The sequence below is a fragment of the Gymnoscopelus braueri genome, assembly GCF_963280865.1.
Source record: "Gymnoscopelus braueri genome assembly, chromosome: 17".
Taxonomy (NCBI): Eukaryota; Metazoa; Chordata; class Actinopteri; order Myctophiformes; family Myctophidae; genus Gymnoscopelus; species Gymnoscopelus braueri.
In genome coordinates this window covers 34,335,440-34,351,273 of record NC_137617.1, presented here as the reverse complement: position 1 = coordinate 34,351,273, position 15,834 = coordinate 34,335,440, and the positions used below count along the sequence as shown (strand labels likewise).

Below are 15,834 nucleotides of genomic sequence, written 5' to 3'. Positions count from 1 at the left end.
TGGATTTGAGCCCTTAAGACTCCACACTGGTTGACAGGTACTTTGGCGGCTGCGCCACCCAAGCCACCAGCCGATGCTCATTTTAATGCTCAGATTAAATACTTTGTTCCAGTAATTACAATCGCCTCTCTCTGCAAGAATTTGCTCCCAGAGTTCACACTGTTTAAAAATCCAACCACGTAACTATAGGCCTATGCTCTGCTGTACACAGTCCACCCCCCAAGAAACCCAATGATATTAAAGGTGCAATATAGACAACATTGAGCCACTATACTGTATGTCACACGCTCAACACCTCTGTTCCATAAGGTTCCTTACTTCCCCGACTTATTTTGGTAAGGCGGCAATTACGCGTACGCGTGCGCGCACACGCACGCACACACACACACACACACACACACACACACACACACACACACACACACACACACACACACACACACGCACACACACACACACACACACACACACACACACACACACACACACACACACACACACATACACACACACACACACACCCTTACGGGTCCATTTGGTTACATGTGTACACTCTGAGTTACATATGGATAAACGGACACTTCGGATTTTACGGTGTGAGCACAATCGCCTGTCCGTGACCAATGCTGTGAACTCATTTGACCCCCCACTCCCCCCCTGCCTGCCAGCACCTCAAGGGTTGCCTCAGAGCTTTGGTAACTAACCTAATCATTACAATCTAATGGGCTAAGCACGGGCTAATTATGCAAATTCTCGATTGGAGATTTGGAGACGTGCACTAATGAATTAAGCAAATGGGACTGGGAAGTATTCACTAATAACCACTCCTAAATAATAATGCCGTAATCTAAAGAGGCGGTTGGGACTACCTTTATGTGTGCCAATAACTCGCATGCAGCTCGTATCAAATCCTGGGGTGGATTAATGCACGGGCCTACTGGGCCCAGGCCCAGGGGGCCACTAGTCATTCATGGGCTTAGTCATTCATGTCAATAACAGAGCCCCAAACGTCCTACTGAAAACTGAAGGAATAGACTAAACATGTCACAAGAAAGAAAACATCCTGATCAATTTTAACAAGTTGGTACAAGTCTGTGCCCAGAGGCCCACTGTCTCATAATCCACCTATGATCAAATCCTGTGGAATTAATCAATATTTAATATGATGTATTACTACTGAATAGTCCATCTGCCACACAGTCTTATATACAAATGTAGTATATGACTGAATAGGCTCATGTGCATAACTGCCATAACTTAGTCAGTTATAAAGTGCCGTTGTTATATGTTGTTACGCATAATTATAAACAGTTATAATGAACCTGGTAGTTATGTGCTGTTCTGCTGAGCTTAGAATGCATTATGTCCAGCACTTATAATACTTCATAAACCTTGTTGTTATGCATAATTATAAACATTTATAACGAGTGTTATGAAGGCTTATAAGTGCATTACAAATGCACTTATAATGCATTATGAGACCCAAGCTTAATATACAGTCTTCCCACATAGGTAGTACAGTATATAACACAATCTGCTGGGGCAGATATGCACACAACCATGCCGTCAAGACAAGTTGAACTCACATTGTGCGTCTACGCAGAAATACGCATCAGCATTTAGAGCCCTTCTGTTTTTAGACGCAGACAGCGGTCCCCCCCCCGTCCCCCGTCCCCCCCCCCGGGGGCGATGCTGATATGTGACGACAGCATCAATCTGGCTGCTCAGCCTAGCTTGTCATTTAAACCCAGAGGCACAGGGAGGCATCGCTGAGTTTAACCACTTGAACCCCAGCATGCCTATTCTGAGGGGAACATTAGCCAAAAATAGCCGATTTACAAGCTCCCAAAGTGTTGCACTGCAACGCGTTGGGAGCTTGTAGATCGGCTATTTTGGGGTGAAGAGGTTTGGTGTAGAGGGGAAAAAGCAGTACAGAGCCAACTCAGGACCAGATTACTAAGTCTAGAGGGTTTAAGTGGTTAACTGAGATGAGGAATAATTGATAAATAAAGAGATGGGAGGAAAACATTTAACATATAAGTACACATACACCAGATTCATCATGAACCCTGCGGGACAGAATGTGTGTAGGAAAAACATATTTGACAGCAAAACAAATGGCTATACTGCCACCCATCTCTGCATCCCGATGGGTGTCCACTTGGACAGATGTATGTAGCCTACCGTACATGAACTTTGAGGATTTCAATAATGACACTTGGGGCCTTGATGTGGGCTTAGACTTAATGTTGTTTACATTTTGTCAATGAAATGAAAGTTATCTCTGATATAATCTTTCACCAAGATATTTTTCACAATAGTCACAAGTCTCTGTCCCCGACACTCAAGCCAAAATGAAGCAGGCACCGGAAATGTGTTTATTTACGTATTTTAAAGTTAATATACACATTAACCCATTTAAACCGGGAGAGCATCTGTGTAACCACTTTAACCATTATTTTATACTTTGGCTATTAAATAGCAGATATACAAGCTCATAGTGCGGCACGAATCTGCTATTTTTGAAAAGTTTTTGCAAATCTTTGATTATATATTTTTTTAAAGCTATTTTTTTACTAAAATCTTTGCTTCTGGGGGTCCCTGGAACAAAACATTTTGAGATGGTGGTCCGTGGCCAAATCCATTTTTGTGGGTCCTTAACATGAAAAAGTTTGAGCACCACTGATATGGCAACAATCGTTTTTCAGAAAGCTGTTTTAGAAGACATTTGTAGAATCGGCCTCAGGTCTTAATGGGTTCAATTAGAATTTAAAAAAAAGTGGAGGTAGATTACAGTTGGGTTTATGGCATACAGCCCATCACAGAGTGGCTGGGATGAGGATGATCACTGCCTACACAGATAATGGAGCTGAAGCAGAGCTCAGGCAGGCACTGTACTGGGCTTTTGCCGTAGGAAATTGGAGTGGACACAGACACACACGCGCAGGGCAGAGACTGCACAGTAAAATCCTTTGTGTATACTCCAAAGAATGTACAAATGGAAACAAATGGACCCTTTTACAGGTTCACTCAGCTCCATTTGTCCAATCGTAGTTACATTAATACAGGGATTTCAGTGTGTGGAAGAAAAACAAACAAACGTGATGTGAGAGTAGCCAAAAACACAACATAGAATAATGAATAATTAATGCGGAGACTGCTTTTATATCCTCCTAACTTGCTTCATAATGTCCATACCTTACACAGCCCCCCCCGACAACCACTACCATTACATAGTCACCCCCTCCAATTTCCTCTCCTTCCCCTTTGGAGTTGAAGCCTCCTGCCACCTTAAGTCACACTGAAGTGTATTCAGTGCTATAGACACTCTGCCACTTTCGTACAACCAACACTTAGATACTGTCTGTCTGTCTCACACGGTGACAATGCTGTCACCAAGCCTGTCATCATTTCTTACAAATCGTTGCTGTCGGGGCAGAAACCTCGTTATCTCCATAACCTTCTTTTTTTTTTGTAAATTAGTGCCCTACAGTACTTCATCATACAAGAGGGTCACGCAAAAGTAGTGAACATAGCAGATCGGCTGTTTTCACTATTTTGGAGAAGGTAAAACATCCGCACACTGGTTTAAAGCTCCCAAAATGTATTTTCTTTAATGGCGCAACGTTTCGACCTTATAGGTCTTTATCAGGCAAATAGTTGCCTTGATGTCCAGCACCTGGCCTAAATACCGGTACATGGTCTGCACACAATCTCCTCCGTGTAATATCTTTTAATGTTTTAAAATAAAAATAAAAAAGGACGTTTTGGACATACAAGGTTTCCACCCGACAGCGACGATGTGCTACTTGTAAACAACACTTAACGGGAGTCCTACCTGGCTGTTTCCCCTTCCACACTGTCCATTGTCTGGAAGTCTACTATCTATAATGAGCAGAACCAGGGCCAATCCAACCTGAACAAGACCAAACACATTGTGAAAGCTGCGCTTTTTGTTTTAATATAGGGAATAGTCATGAAATATTAATTTGTGCAATTTCCCCCAGAATAGCATTTTAAAGAGGTTGTTTAACATGGAAATGGCGAATACATTTTGCATTACGATGCACAAACGGGAGAATCTGCTGCATCATGAGCGCCTCTTATATTATGAAATATTGAATGCGAGATGAATGTTTGAATAATTGAAACGTTTTGAAAAGTTATTTGTTCACAGAGTTATAATACGAAATCCGAAAGAGGTTATATAGCTCCTTGAACGTTGGGGAATCATGCCAGGAGATGAATAAAATAAGCACTGCTGTAACAAATGTCAGGAATTCAATTCACAGAAAATGATTGTTCATGAGGCGGCTGATATAAAGTAAATTGCACAAAACTACCTAGAGAGCTATCCATGTTGGAGCATGTATGCATTGTGTGTGTGTGTGTGTGTGTGTGTGTGTGTGTGTGTGTGTGTGTGTGTGTGTGTGTGTGTGTGTGTGTGTGTGTGTGTGTGTGTGTGTGTGTGTGTGTGTGTGTGTGTGTGTGTGTGTGTGTGTGTGTGTGTGTGTGTGTGTGTGTGTACATCCAGTTGCAGGTTGGTCATTGGCTGCTTCTGCCCATAGCCTAGTTTACATCCCACAGTATCCCATACACCTGCTCCCCTACTGGGGGAGGCGCTACAGCCACTACTAGGACTCACCAAGATCCTTTGAGCCTTGACTTTGGCTGGCCATCTCGCCCATCCGCACCAGAGCGTCGAAGTAGCCCTTTGCAGCAAATGTCACACCTGGAAACACATTGGGCATCAGATCAAGGGTGCGGAGTGGAAAACGTTATCTTCGGCAGCCCGGCAGCCCTCCCCTGTTGGCTGCAGATAGGTAAGGGTGGGCATGGGAAATAAAGTGCTAAGAGATACTAAGGAGAGACTAAACAGAAGGAGGGGAAAGTAAACAACAATAAAAGCACTAGAGGAAATAGAGCAACTACAAGAAATACTAACGGATAGAAGCTAAATGGAAGCTGCAAACTAAGACAGACCATTCTTAACCACTACATGGTGAAAGGAAAACCCAAGGCGTGATGTAATAAAGGCTATTAAGAAGAAGAAAAGAAGACCAATTCTAAAAGAGCACAGTGGAGCCACCTTAGACAAAAGCTCTTTAAATGCCCAAACAAAAGCATCTCAACCACCTTAAGTTTTAAACTTTAGTTCTCTTTCTCAGCATTCGTTTCACAGTGGGAACAATAACGAGACACTCACTCGTGCTACTCAGACAACCAAGGTTACGCTAGTACCCCAAAGTTACTGTCCACTTTCCGGGACAGAGAGGTCAAAGTATTCAGCGACTCAAGTGCTGCAGCTGCACCCCACCGGTGCCGTCTATCATCACACGAAACAGGGGCGAAGGTGCGACACTACGGCCACTCCGTCCCCCAGCAGAGGGACACTCAGAACTCACCAGCATGAGTCTAGTAGTCATAGAAGCAGTTGATTGGAGTTAAGGGAGGTCAGAAGGGTTAGCCACACGGGGAGCAGTGATTATGACAGAGGAAACATGGCCAGTATAAACGAACATACATATGGATGAGGAGTGTGTGGATTACAGGCAGCCATACTGATGGGTGTTTTGGTGATTTGAACCGCCAGCCAGATGGCTTTCCAGAATGCACACGACACTCTGTCTAGATTAGCGATGAAGGCCTTTGCTGTCAGGGTCCCCAGAAGATGGAATGACCTGTGCCAGGAACTAGCTAGGGTTAATTTGTATTGTGCACAAGGGGAGATTATTGTAGCCTGGCTCCAAAACATAGGCCTCGCCCACTCCACTGTAGTGGACTGCTTCTCTTGCAGTTTCAGTCAGATAATCAGGCTAGAGAAATATTGTGCTCTGAACTTGAAAAATGTAAATTTCTCAAACATAGCAGATGTACAAGCTCACTGAGCTATTTTTGAATAGCCAAAGTATAAAGTATAAAAATGGATAAAGTGGTTAAAATGATCGTGATGCTATAATAACAAATTTAGCTGGGGACCCCCTGGAAGAACCCTCTCAAGGACCCCTGGGAGTCCCCGGACTTCACTTTGAGAACCACTGCTCTACCCTACAGATTGGTTAAAATATAAATGTATTTATTAAAATGTATTCCAGAATGCAGCTTTTAAATATACTGGCATTGTTTTTTCCACTTCCTGATTTAACTGTGTGAAGCACAGGAAAAGTGCAATATAAATAACAATGTATTATTATATTATTATTATTACACTGCAGGGAAAAAGACAGACAATATTTACTCTCTAGATAGTAAACAGTATAAAAAGACCAGACTACAATCAAGCTCACATGCAGTGCTGTTTTTCCTGTGGCTGACTGAGGTCCTCAGAGACCACGACTGACGCCTTCTGTTATGCAAGTTATTGTTCTCCTTCTGACTATGAAAAGGAGAGTCTGCTGGCTGCACAGTCCATACACGATAGACATGGCTAGCACATAATGCTTCAATAACTCTTCCCACCTCTTGAGAAAATGATCAAAACAAAGCAAAAGGGCTCCGTCTACTCCTGGACTGTAAACCAACCAGCAAAAGGCAAATGCCCACACACACTGCAACTGAACAACATACCACCGGTAAGCCTGGATACATGCTGATGCTGGCCAGTGAAAGAGAGAGGCTCAGAGTTATGTGCAGGTGGGATACGAGAGAGTGTGGAGCAGTTAAAGCCAGATTTATATGTAGTTGTGTGCCAGTGTTGCGTGTGAAAACTGCAGATCATGATGCCACGTGCTGTGTGCCTTTTGCTGTGCTTGTGCCTGAAGCACTGGACTAGCCTGGCATGGCCAGACTAATATCACTACGTAGATATTAGTCTGTAATCTCTGTGTGGAACCTGCATTTCCAAGGGCCGGATAAAAAATAAAAAAATGGCTCTGGTGATAAACCCACCCCATATTTGCATACTGGTTCCTGATTGGTGCCCCACTACTTCGGGGGCAGCAAAATCCTATAACAACACATTCTTTGCACTGGCAAATTGGTCTGGTTTCCAGGCTAGCACTAGACAACAAGGGATGGATGGCTGGATGGATGGATGGATGGACGGACGGACGGACGGACGGACGGGTTCATTTAGCCTTGTCCACAGCAATCCCAGCCAGCGTCCAGGTAAGGTAGGATTAGCTTGGGAGAGATCCGAGAGCTTTGCTGTCTGTGGGACGGCGAGCTGGCTGGGGCGAGACAGACTGGAATTGAGTGATTGGACGGAAGAGGGAGGCGTAAAGAGGATTAGAATGGCGATGAAGGCTGATAGGGACTTCGGGAGCGAGTGACGCGGTGCCTCCCTCACCACCTCCACAGTCAATTAAACAAGAACAAGGGGTGAGACCGGGGCTCTAAACCAGCTTATCTGCCGATTGATCAGTTGTACTCCAGGCTTCGTTCACACCCCCTTTCCGACCTCAAACCCACTTGGATCTCCCGTCAAGCCTTTTAACATCCTCTATCAAATACCCTACTTCCTCTCCTACACGCTCTCTCCTTCTTTCTTCCGATTTCTCACAGTTGAATTCTTCCCGGTGACAGCTCTCTCCGCCCCCCGCCCTCATAGCTCTATGGGGACATGGGACTGAGTGACATGTCCCCCACCTTCCAGCCCACTCAAACAGAGGGCGGGCATACTGTACTGGTGCTGCATCCATAAAGCGGATGTGATGAGTTTCTGTTCAAAGCATCTCATTCTGCAGTCCCACCTTTGCATCAAACCGAGCACTTCAGAATCAAACATAACAGCCTGGAATGGACCCAAAAAGGTCTTTCCCACTTCACTTACCAAGCCCCCCCCCCCCCTTCCCAAACCCGCTGCTACACACCCCAGTAGGCTCATCCCCGACCCTCACAAACAGGAGGCGCTACTGGCTATTGTTTGCGGTACCAATGGATGCCCACCGGGTGCCCGGCTTTGCCGTGCTTTTATTCTACTCCCTCTCTCTCTGAGTGCACTCTCTATAAAAGCCCAGGCATTGCTGCCTGGCATTGACGAAGTGTAATCCCCACTCTGGGGAGTCGCAAGGCTATTTTTAGCCTTATCTATCTAGACGGTGCTGAGGCCTCCTTTTATCCCATTCAATCCGGGAACGCATCTGTGTCATTTTTTATTTTTAGCTATAGCCTATAAACCATTATTTTATACTTTGGCTATTTTCTTTTATCGTGAAAATGTGGGCAAATCTTTGAATATATATATATTTTTGAAACAACATTTTTAACTCAAATCTTTGCTTCTGGGGGTCCCTGGAACAAAAAAAAATCATGTCAAGGACCCCCAAAATTAAATGTATTTGGCCACGGACCCCCCCATCTCAAAATATTTTGTTCCAAGGACTTAAGTAAAAAAGATTACACAGATGCGTTGCCGGATTGAGTGGGTTATTGGCCTGTGAGTTTCTCTCAGAGACTTCCCTGCTCGCCCTCCCCCCTTCTAAGCCCGATGCAGGGAAAGGACTGCTCACTGAACACACCCGAGCACAGCTGCGGACCACAACTACAGCCATGACTTATCATCCTCTTGAATACCGTTGCTCTCATTTTCTTTGGTCTGGGGCCATGTACGGTACACACACAGTCCTATACTCTCGGCCCTGTCATTGTGTCATATTTCACATTTCATCAGATAAGCCCAACGACGCCATCTTGTCCTCCCTGCAGAACGAAGCGGAAGAGACAAGTGCTAAAAGACGTCTTTATCGCAGCGGTCGCTCAAACGTTGCCTGGAGGCCAGGCTTATCTGAGACCACGCGTGGCCCCTGTCAACGGCACAACGGCGTCGGGGACATTAATTTTGATGCCAGTCCAAACCTAATCAACATTCATAAAATTATGCAAATAAGACGCCTAATGACCAGCTCTCACTAGAATCCGTGTAACACTGATTAATAACTAGGCTCTGACATGCTGCTGTGTCAAGGTAATGATCGCGGATGTCCATTCCTGTTTTTGTCGGCTCTGCTGGAGGCGAGCTGTCTAGAAACAGGTCTGTGTGTCTGTCTGTGAGTCTGTCTGTGTGTCTGTCTGTGTGTCCGGGGCAAATCTAGCGAACCGCTGGACCGATCAGCAGGACATTTCTCGTGCACGTGTCAATAGGCCATGGAAGTTTTACTTTGAACTATTTAACTATTATTTTAGAATGCTATAATGTGCTAAAATGCTAAAATATAATTTCTCAACGTCTGGCCATGGGTCCAACTGGACACTGACGGGTCTGTAACTCAGAGAGTAGGCCTACAAATGAAACCAAAATGTGGTTCCATTTGTATTAACACTCATGACTTTACAGTGATTGGGGTCCCAGAGACAAAAAATAAAAAAAGGTATCAAATGAGGGTCTGTGGCCTTATGCATATCAAACTGGGGGTCCTTGAAATTCAAAAGGTTGAGAAAAACTGTTAAAGGGATAGTTCACCCACTTTTTTTCTAACGATTAGTCAGCCCATGGAGATTTTCTCACATTCCAAAGCCATTAATTTGATGACCAGCGGACCGGTTGGCAGCGGTTCTGGTAGGAGACACAAAGGAGACGGGAACTGCTGCCGGTCATCAAATTATTGGCTAAGGAATGCGACAAAAACTAAAAACTAAAAAATATCCATGAATTCAAGGGGTGACTAATCAATAGAAAAAAAATTTGGGGTTTTTTTTTCATTTTGGGGGTGAACTATCCCTTTAATGGAAGTCAAAGGGGGTCTGATCTAGCTGAAACCTGGCCAAAATACAGAGACGTCACAGATATGTCATAGGTCATTGGCTCTCAAAGTGGGGTCCCAGGGGTCCTTGGGGGGATACCAGGGGGTCCCCAGGAAAATGTATTAATAAAGCTTCACAATCATTTTAACCCCTTTATCCATATTTTATACTTTGGCTATTTAAAAAAAAGCAGATCTACAAGCTCATAGCTGCGCTATGAGCTTGTAGATCTGCTATTTTTGACAAATCTTGAAATTTGTTATGTATATTTTCAGGTGGGGGTCCGCGGCCACATACATATCAACTTGGCACGAAAAAGTTTGAGAACCACTGTCATAGATGACTGACGTCATAGACTGGCCGCACGAAGGGCCAGTGATCAACAGGTTTTGTTTGTTGTTACTCACACTCACAATGAACGTTCAGTCTTATTCTCCCAATTGTTATATTTTTTCTCTCTCTCTCTCTCTCTCTCTCTCTCTCTCTCTCTCTCTCTCTCTCTCTCTCTCTCTCTCTCTCTCTCTCTCTCTCTCTCTCTCTCTCTCTCTCTCTCTCCCCCCTTTCCTTCCTGCTCTGTCTTCAGTCGTGTCCTGGATTAGCGGCGGTGTCCGTTCTCTTTTCCGTGGTGGACCCCTTGGGGCCGGCGGCCTATTCTCTTCTCAGAGCTCGTCTCACTGCTCCACTTCCCATTGGCCTGTGCCCCACTTATAGCTCTGCTCCTCCCGACTCCCTTAAGACATTTACATCAGCTTCAGTCTCCTCAACCTTGAACCATCAAGCTGCATGTGTACCCCGTTAACCCATTCAATCCGGGAACGCATCTCTGTCATTTTAGATTTCTTTTAAAAATCGTGAAAATGTGTGCAAATCTTTGAATATATATATCTTAAAGCGAACATTTGTAAAATATTTTGTTCCAGGGACCCCAAAAAGCAAAGATTTGAGTTACAAATGTTCGCTTTAAAAATATGTATTCAAAGATTTGCACAAATGTTACAAAAATATCAGATTATTTTGAATAGTCAAAATAATAGCCAAAGAAAGCCAAATAAATCTTAAAATGCATTCCCGGTTTTAATGGGTTAAACACACACGTTTGTATTAGCATTTCAGGACGGCGATTTTATGAATGCTATTTACTTGCGATTTCTGACCCTAAGCTTAAAGCCAAAAATAGCAGATCCACAAGCTCACAATGTGTCGCAGTGCCTATTTTTGGAGTGCGACACCAAGTAACTAGGTATAAATCAGGCATAACTCCAAGCCTAACCCATAAACCTCTTAAATGCCTAATCGCAACCTGAATCTTTTCCTAATTGTAAATCTAAGTCTATAAAATCATTCTTAACCATAAAACAATGTTTTTTCTCTTGTGAGAACCTGGAAAATGGTCCTTGCGATGTCTATTTCTCAAATTCTACTATGCTTGCGTTCCTTTCGCAAGCATAGTATAGCAATACAAACACACACACACACACACACACACACAAGAAAAGGACTTGAAGACACGTAGAACTGATTAAGAAGTGGACATGCATGGTGGACAGACACATCGACAGGGAAACAATCTGGACGGTTAACAATACAGATTACGGCGACGGCACACACACACACACACACACACACACACACACACACACAGACACAGACACACACACACACACACACACACACACACACACACACACACACACACACACACACACACACACACACACACACACACACACACACACACACACACACACACACACACACACACACACACACACACACACACAGAGAGAACGTAGCAACTTCTCCTATCTGAAGGAAGTATTCAAAGTTATGCAGTGAATATTCCATTGAGCAGATTATTTCATTGCGTGCGTGTGTGAAGTGAACGTTCTGCATTTCTATAGCGATGGCACCGTCTCCGGAATGGCAGCGTGTCAAAAGAGCCAAATGATAGTATAACCACTTTCAACCTGCTGCCCACATTTTGCCATGTCATTATAGGCAACAATGTTCAAAAATGTTCATATTATAAATTAAAAAAATCCAAAACATTTAATTTCTTTTACAATTTGTCGTAAAAACAAGCCTAAATAGGCGATTTAAAAGCTCACAACACATCGTAACGCGACGTTGTGACCTTGCAGATCGGCTATTTTCGCTATTCATCGTATGACAAAGTACAGTATATATACTGTAGGGCTTAAACCCCACTATCCGCATTCTGGGAAAACCTGTCGCAGAAAATAGCAGATCTGATGCGCTGAGAGCTTGTAGATCTGCTATTTTCTGCGAAGACATTTAATGTAGAGTGAAAACAGTAAACTGCCCTGAGGGACTCTGGTCAACCAAGTATAGGGTTCAAGTTGTTAAAAGCCAAATGGATGGACCACCCCCAAAAGTCTTTGATCTACTTGAGAGGTGAGATGGGGGGAGGGCATTGACCCACTACATCAGCAGCGACAGAAAAACACCCCATACCACCATCAACATTATCATCATCATGAGCCGAGTTCATCTCTAGCTGAGACTGACCAAGAGCAAGAGGACATAAAAGCAGCGGCAAGTGTCGGACAAGCTGTGGCCCTCTACCTGGACCACAAGACAAAGAGGAGGAGAAATGACAGGGGGATGAGAGAGAGAGAGGGAAAGAGAAGGGAAGAAGGAGGAAAAAAAGGGGTTGTGTACTCACTGGAGAGCGCCTTCTCATAGCTCTTCCCCATGGCGATGAAGTTCCGCAAGCATGGGTTGAACTGCTCCATGATGGACTGAAAACAGAGAGAGAGCACGTTTGGTTTTTGCCGTTAAAGCCTGATCTGTGCATCATCGTACGACGCAGGATAATTTAAGCATAAGTCACCCACACGAGGAGCAGGGAGACAGAAAGAGAGCGAGTGAGGAGCGAGCGACCAGCAGCAGGCTGCTACAGTGTGCTCACACCACTCTTTACTAGGACACACAGACACCGCTCATTCAGATGTAAGCAAACCATGAGGGAGAGGAAAGGTGTGAGGATTCACTGCAAACTCACATATCATGGGCTGGACATGCAGAGAGAGCGAGAGCGAGAGAGAGAGAGAGAGAGAGACACCACTGATGGTTTTAGTGTGTATAAAGCATGAGGGAGCTTGCTTCCCTCTAACCTCCCTTTAGACAAACTGTGAGTTTGGCTGCTGAGTGGCAGTGCCCAGCAGCAGACCTGGCAACCCCATCATTGTGTCCTCTTCCACTCTGTGTGTGTGTGTGTGTGTGTGTGTGTGTGTGTGTGTGTGTGTGTGTGTGTGTGTGTGTGTGTGTGTGCGTGTGCGTGTGTGCGTGTGTGCGTGTGTGTGTGTGTGTGTGTGTGTGTGGAGGGAGAGCATACATTGCTAAGTGAATGGAGGCCCCTTTTGGGTCAATACCCTCAGAATGAAATTAACACTCATGATAATTTTACAATTTACTCAAGATTTCAAATGAAGACAGGAGTTTTGCGGTGTACAAAGAAACCTTTTACACTCACACGAGTCAAATTAACACTCCGGATTTTTGCAGTGTAAAACGGAAGGAGAAAATAGGTGGCCAAGGAGAGATAATTGCTTAGCCGTCTGTGGGAAAGCGAGGAACTGGAGGATGAAGGGTGAAGGGGATTCAGATGGTGGCTCCTGGATGCCAACTCTGCCATCGGCACCAGATTCGCAGGTTTGATTCATACACGGTCTGGTGGCACCACCAACTCAGTTGGCACTTGCCTTGTAGGAAATCGTTGGTCAGAAACCTCATATCTCCATATTTTTTCCCGTAGATTAAGATCAATGCTCTATTAATGCTCTATTTCATCATACAAGGGTGTCGCACAAAAGTAGTGAAAATAGCAGATCTACAAGCTCACAACTCATGACGTGTCGCATCTGTGAGCTTGTGGATCGTCTGTTTTCACTTTTCTTTTAAGTTTTTAAAATAACTTAAGAAAAGAACATTTTGGACATACATGGTTTCCACCCGACAGTAACTAAATGGAAAATGGGGCAGTGTAATGGGTTCTTCTTTAGGACTCGTTCCGACTTCCGAATAATTAAAAGACGCTTTTTTCGCTCCGTGAAACTGGTGTGGAAGCTTGCATTGACTTTATACGTTTTTAAAAAAAAAAGTATTATTCGCATGAAAAAAATCGCCCGGTGTGTAAGGACCTTTACTCTTTAGCAGGGAGAGCAAGTAAAGTACACTAGAGCAGTGGTTCTCAAACTTTTTCATGTCAAGGACCCCCATATTGATATGTATTTGGCCACGGACCCCCATCTGAAAATATTTTGTTCCAGGGACCCCCCATACAAGATTTGTGTTAAAAAGTTTTACAAATATTCCAAATGTTAAACATTTTTGCATGATTTATTTTGAAAATAGCAGATCTACAAGCTCACAACGCGACACGTTGTGAGCTTGTAGATCGGCTATTTTCAAATAGCCAATGTATATCGGGCTCAAGTGGTTAAACTGAATTGAATGCAAAATTAACTCATTTTGCTGGGAACACCATGGAACACCCCCAAGGACCCCTGGGGGTCCCCGGACCCCACTTTGAGAACCAACCATTCAGGAATTTCAAATCCGCCATCTTTCTATATCACGTCATATCGCGTCATATCCTGCAGAATGCAACCAGACCAGTATTGGTTGGGTAGCTTGTCAATCAAGAGCAGGGGCGGGGAATGAATGCTATTGGTTGTGTAGCTTGTCAATCAAATCATCCCGCCCCTCCTAGAGCATAACCTACTTTACCGTCAATTTAAAAATAAATGGGACCATAATTTACCAAAACGCATATCATGATGATTGAAAGAAGACTTTAAACTAGTGACTGGAAGCATATAGTATTTATGACAATGTTTATTAAGGTAAGAAAATCAAGTCTAAAGTTCGTCAAAAACCCATCCGCTTGCATTAAGAGAAATTCTTTCTGACACCAGCAGGGGTAAAACAGCGAAACTGCAGGCCATTCAAATGAACTGTGTCACTTGAACTCTCTTCCTATATCGACTCAATTTCAAAGCAGGAAGCTGCACCCTTGGAACCAACGCACTAGAGGTCCACCAAAAACCCAAAGTACCCAACAATACCCGAGACCCAGGCGGGTTCAGGTCCGTGTTTTATTATGTTCAGGCCCAGTACCTCCAGTCCGTTTATCATTATGTGTAACACCAGAGTGTAATCTGAGAAGACACCATACTCTGTGTCACTCAGAGGAGAAAAGCGTGAAGTACTGCATTACGATTAGGCTGACCTAGGATCAGATTGCTGCAGTGCAAAAGAAGGAGATAAAAAGTTGAGCTGTGGCATCCGTGTCAGGCTGCCAGCTGAGTTGAGAGAGAGAAGATAAAAGGTGTGCGATTATGGATTCCTTCTTCGGCGAGCTGAAAAACATGTTTGTTGTTTGATTTGTCTCTTACTGTAGGCGGTTATACGTACAGTACACTGATAGATTAGATCCATTATGAAGTAGCCACTGGCATCTACTGGGAAAACATAATATTTGCCAGACATTTTGACTATTGAGTTTTCAGATCCATACTGTATCATTGCTGTCAGGCAGAAACCTCATATTTACTTGTTTTTACATGAATTAAGGCCTTACTTCATCAGACAAGAGTGTCGCACCAAAGTAGTGAAAATAGCAGATCTACAAGCTCACAATAGATGGCTATTTTCACTATATTAAAATTATGATAATGATATGTTAATGATAAAAAAGGAACGGTTTTAGACATACTAGGTTTCCACCCGACAGCAATGATATAATATCCAACAGTCGGAGTCAGTTGTGTATATCTAATTACTACTACTAATTCCATACAGTAGGTCCAAGAAGTGTTTGGGTCCATCATGTACACCTTAATCTTCCGTGTTAACGTTCCATTTGTTTTTGAGAGCGTAGAAATGTAATGAAATGGACCTGTACATTTGTACACTCTCATTATAGTATTATTTGTACAGTGTACACTCAGTGTGCAACTTTCTAGGAAAAGAAAGCCTGAAGTTTCTATTAGCTTGGATTCCCTATCGATGATGTCACTGGTAGACCCTCCTCTGAGACACAGTCAGAGTAGAAAAAAATGGTACCATGTTATCATGAGCATTAGTGAGGACCAATTATATGAAGATAAGTTGAAAATGGGTGAAGTC

General features: G+C 43.7%; 1 protein-coding gene across 3 annotated transcripts in view; it reads right to left on the bottom strand.

Moving 5' to 3' along the window:
• Positions 1 to 15,834, bottom strand: part of baiap2b (BAR/IMD domain containing adaptor protein 2b) — a 92,641-nt gene that overhangs the window by 53,892 nt on the left and 22,915 nt on the right. Inside the window, exons 2-3 of one of the 3 annotated variants that reach the window (XM_080456011.1) lie at positions 12,368 to 12,443; positions 4,646 to 4,732 (exon numbers count right to left, since the gene is read on the bottom strand). In XM_080456011.1, coding sequence (XP_080312137.1) covers positions 4,646 to 4,732; positions 12,368 to 12,443 — 163 coding nt within the window. Of the gene's footprint in view, positions 1 to 4,645; positions 4,733 to 12,363; positions 12,444 to 15,834 lie in introns of those variants that run through there. The other 2 variants (XM_080456012.1, XM_080456013.1) reach the window with 2 other exon arrangements.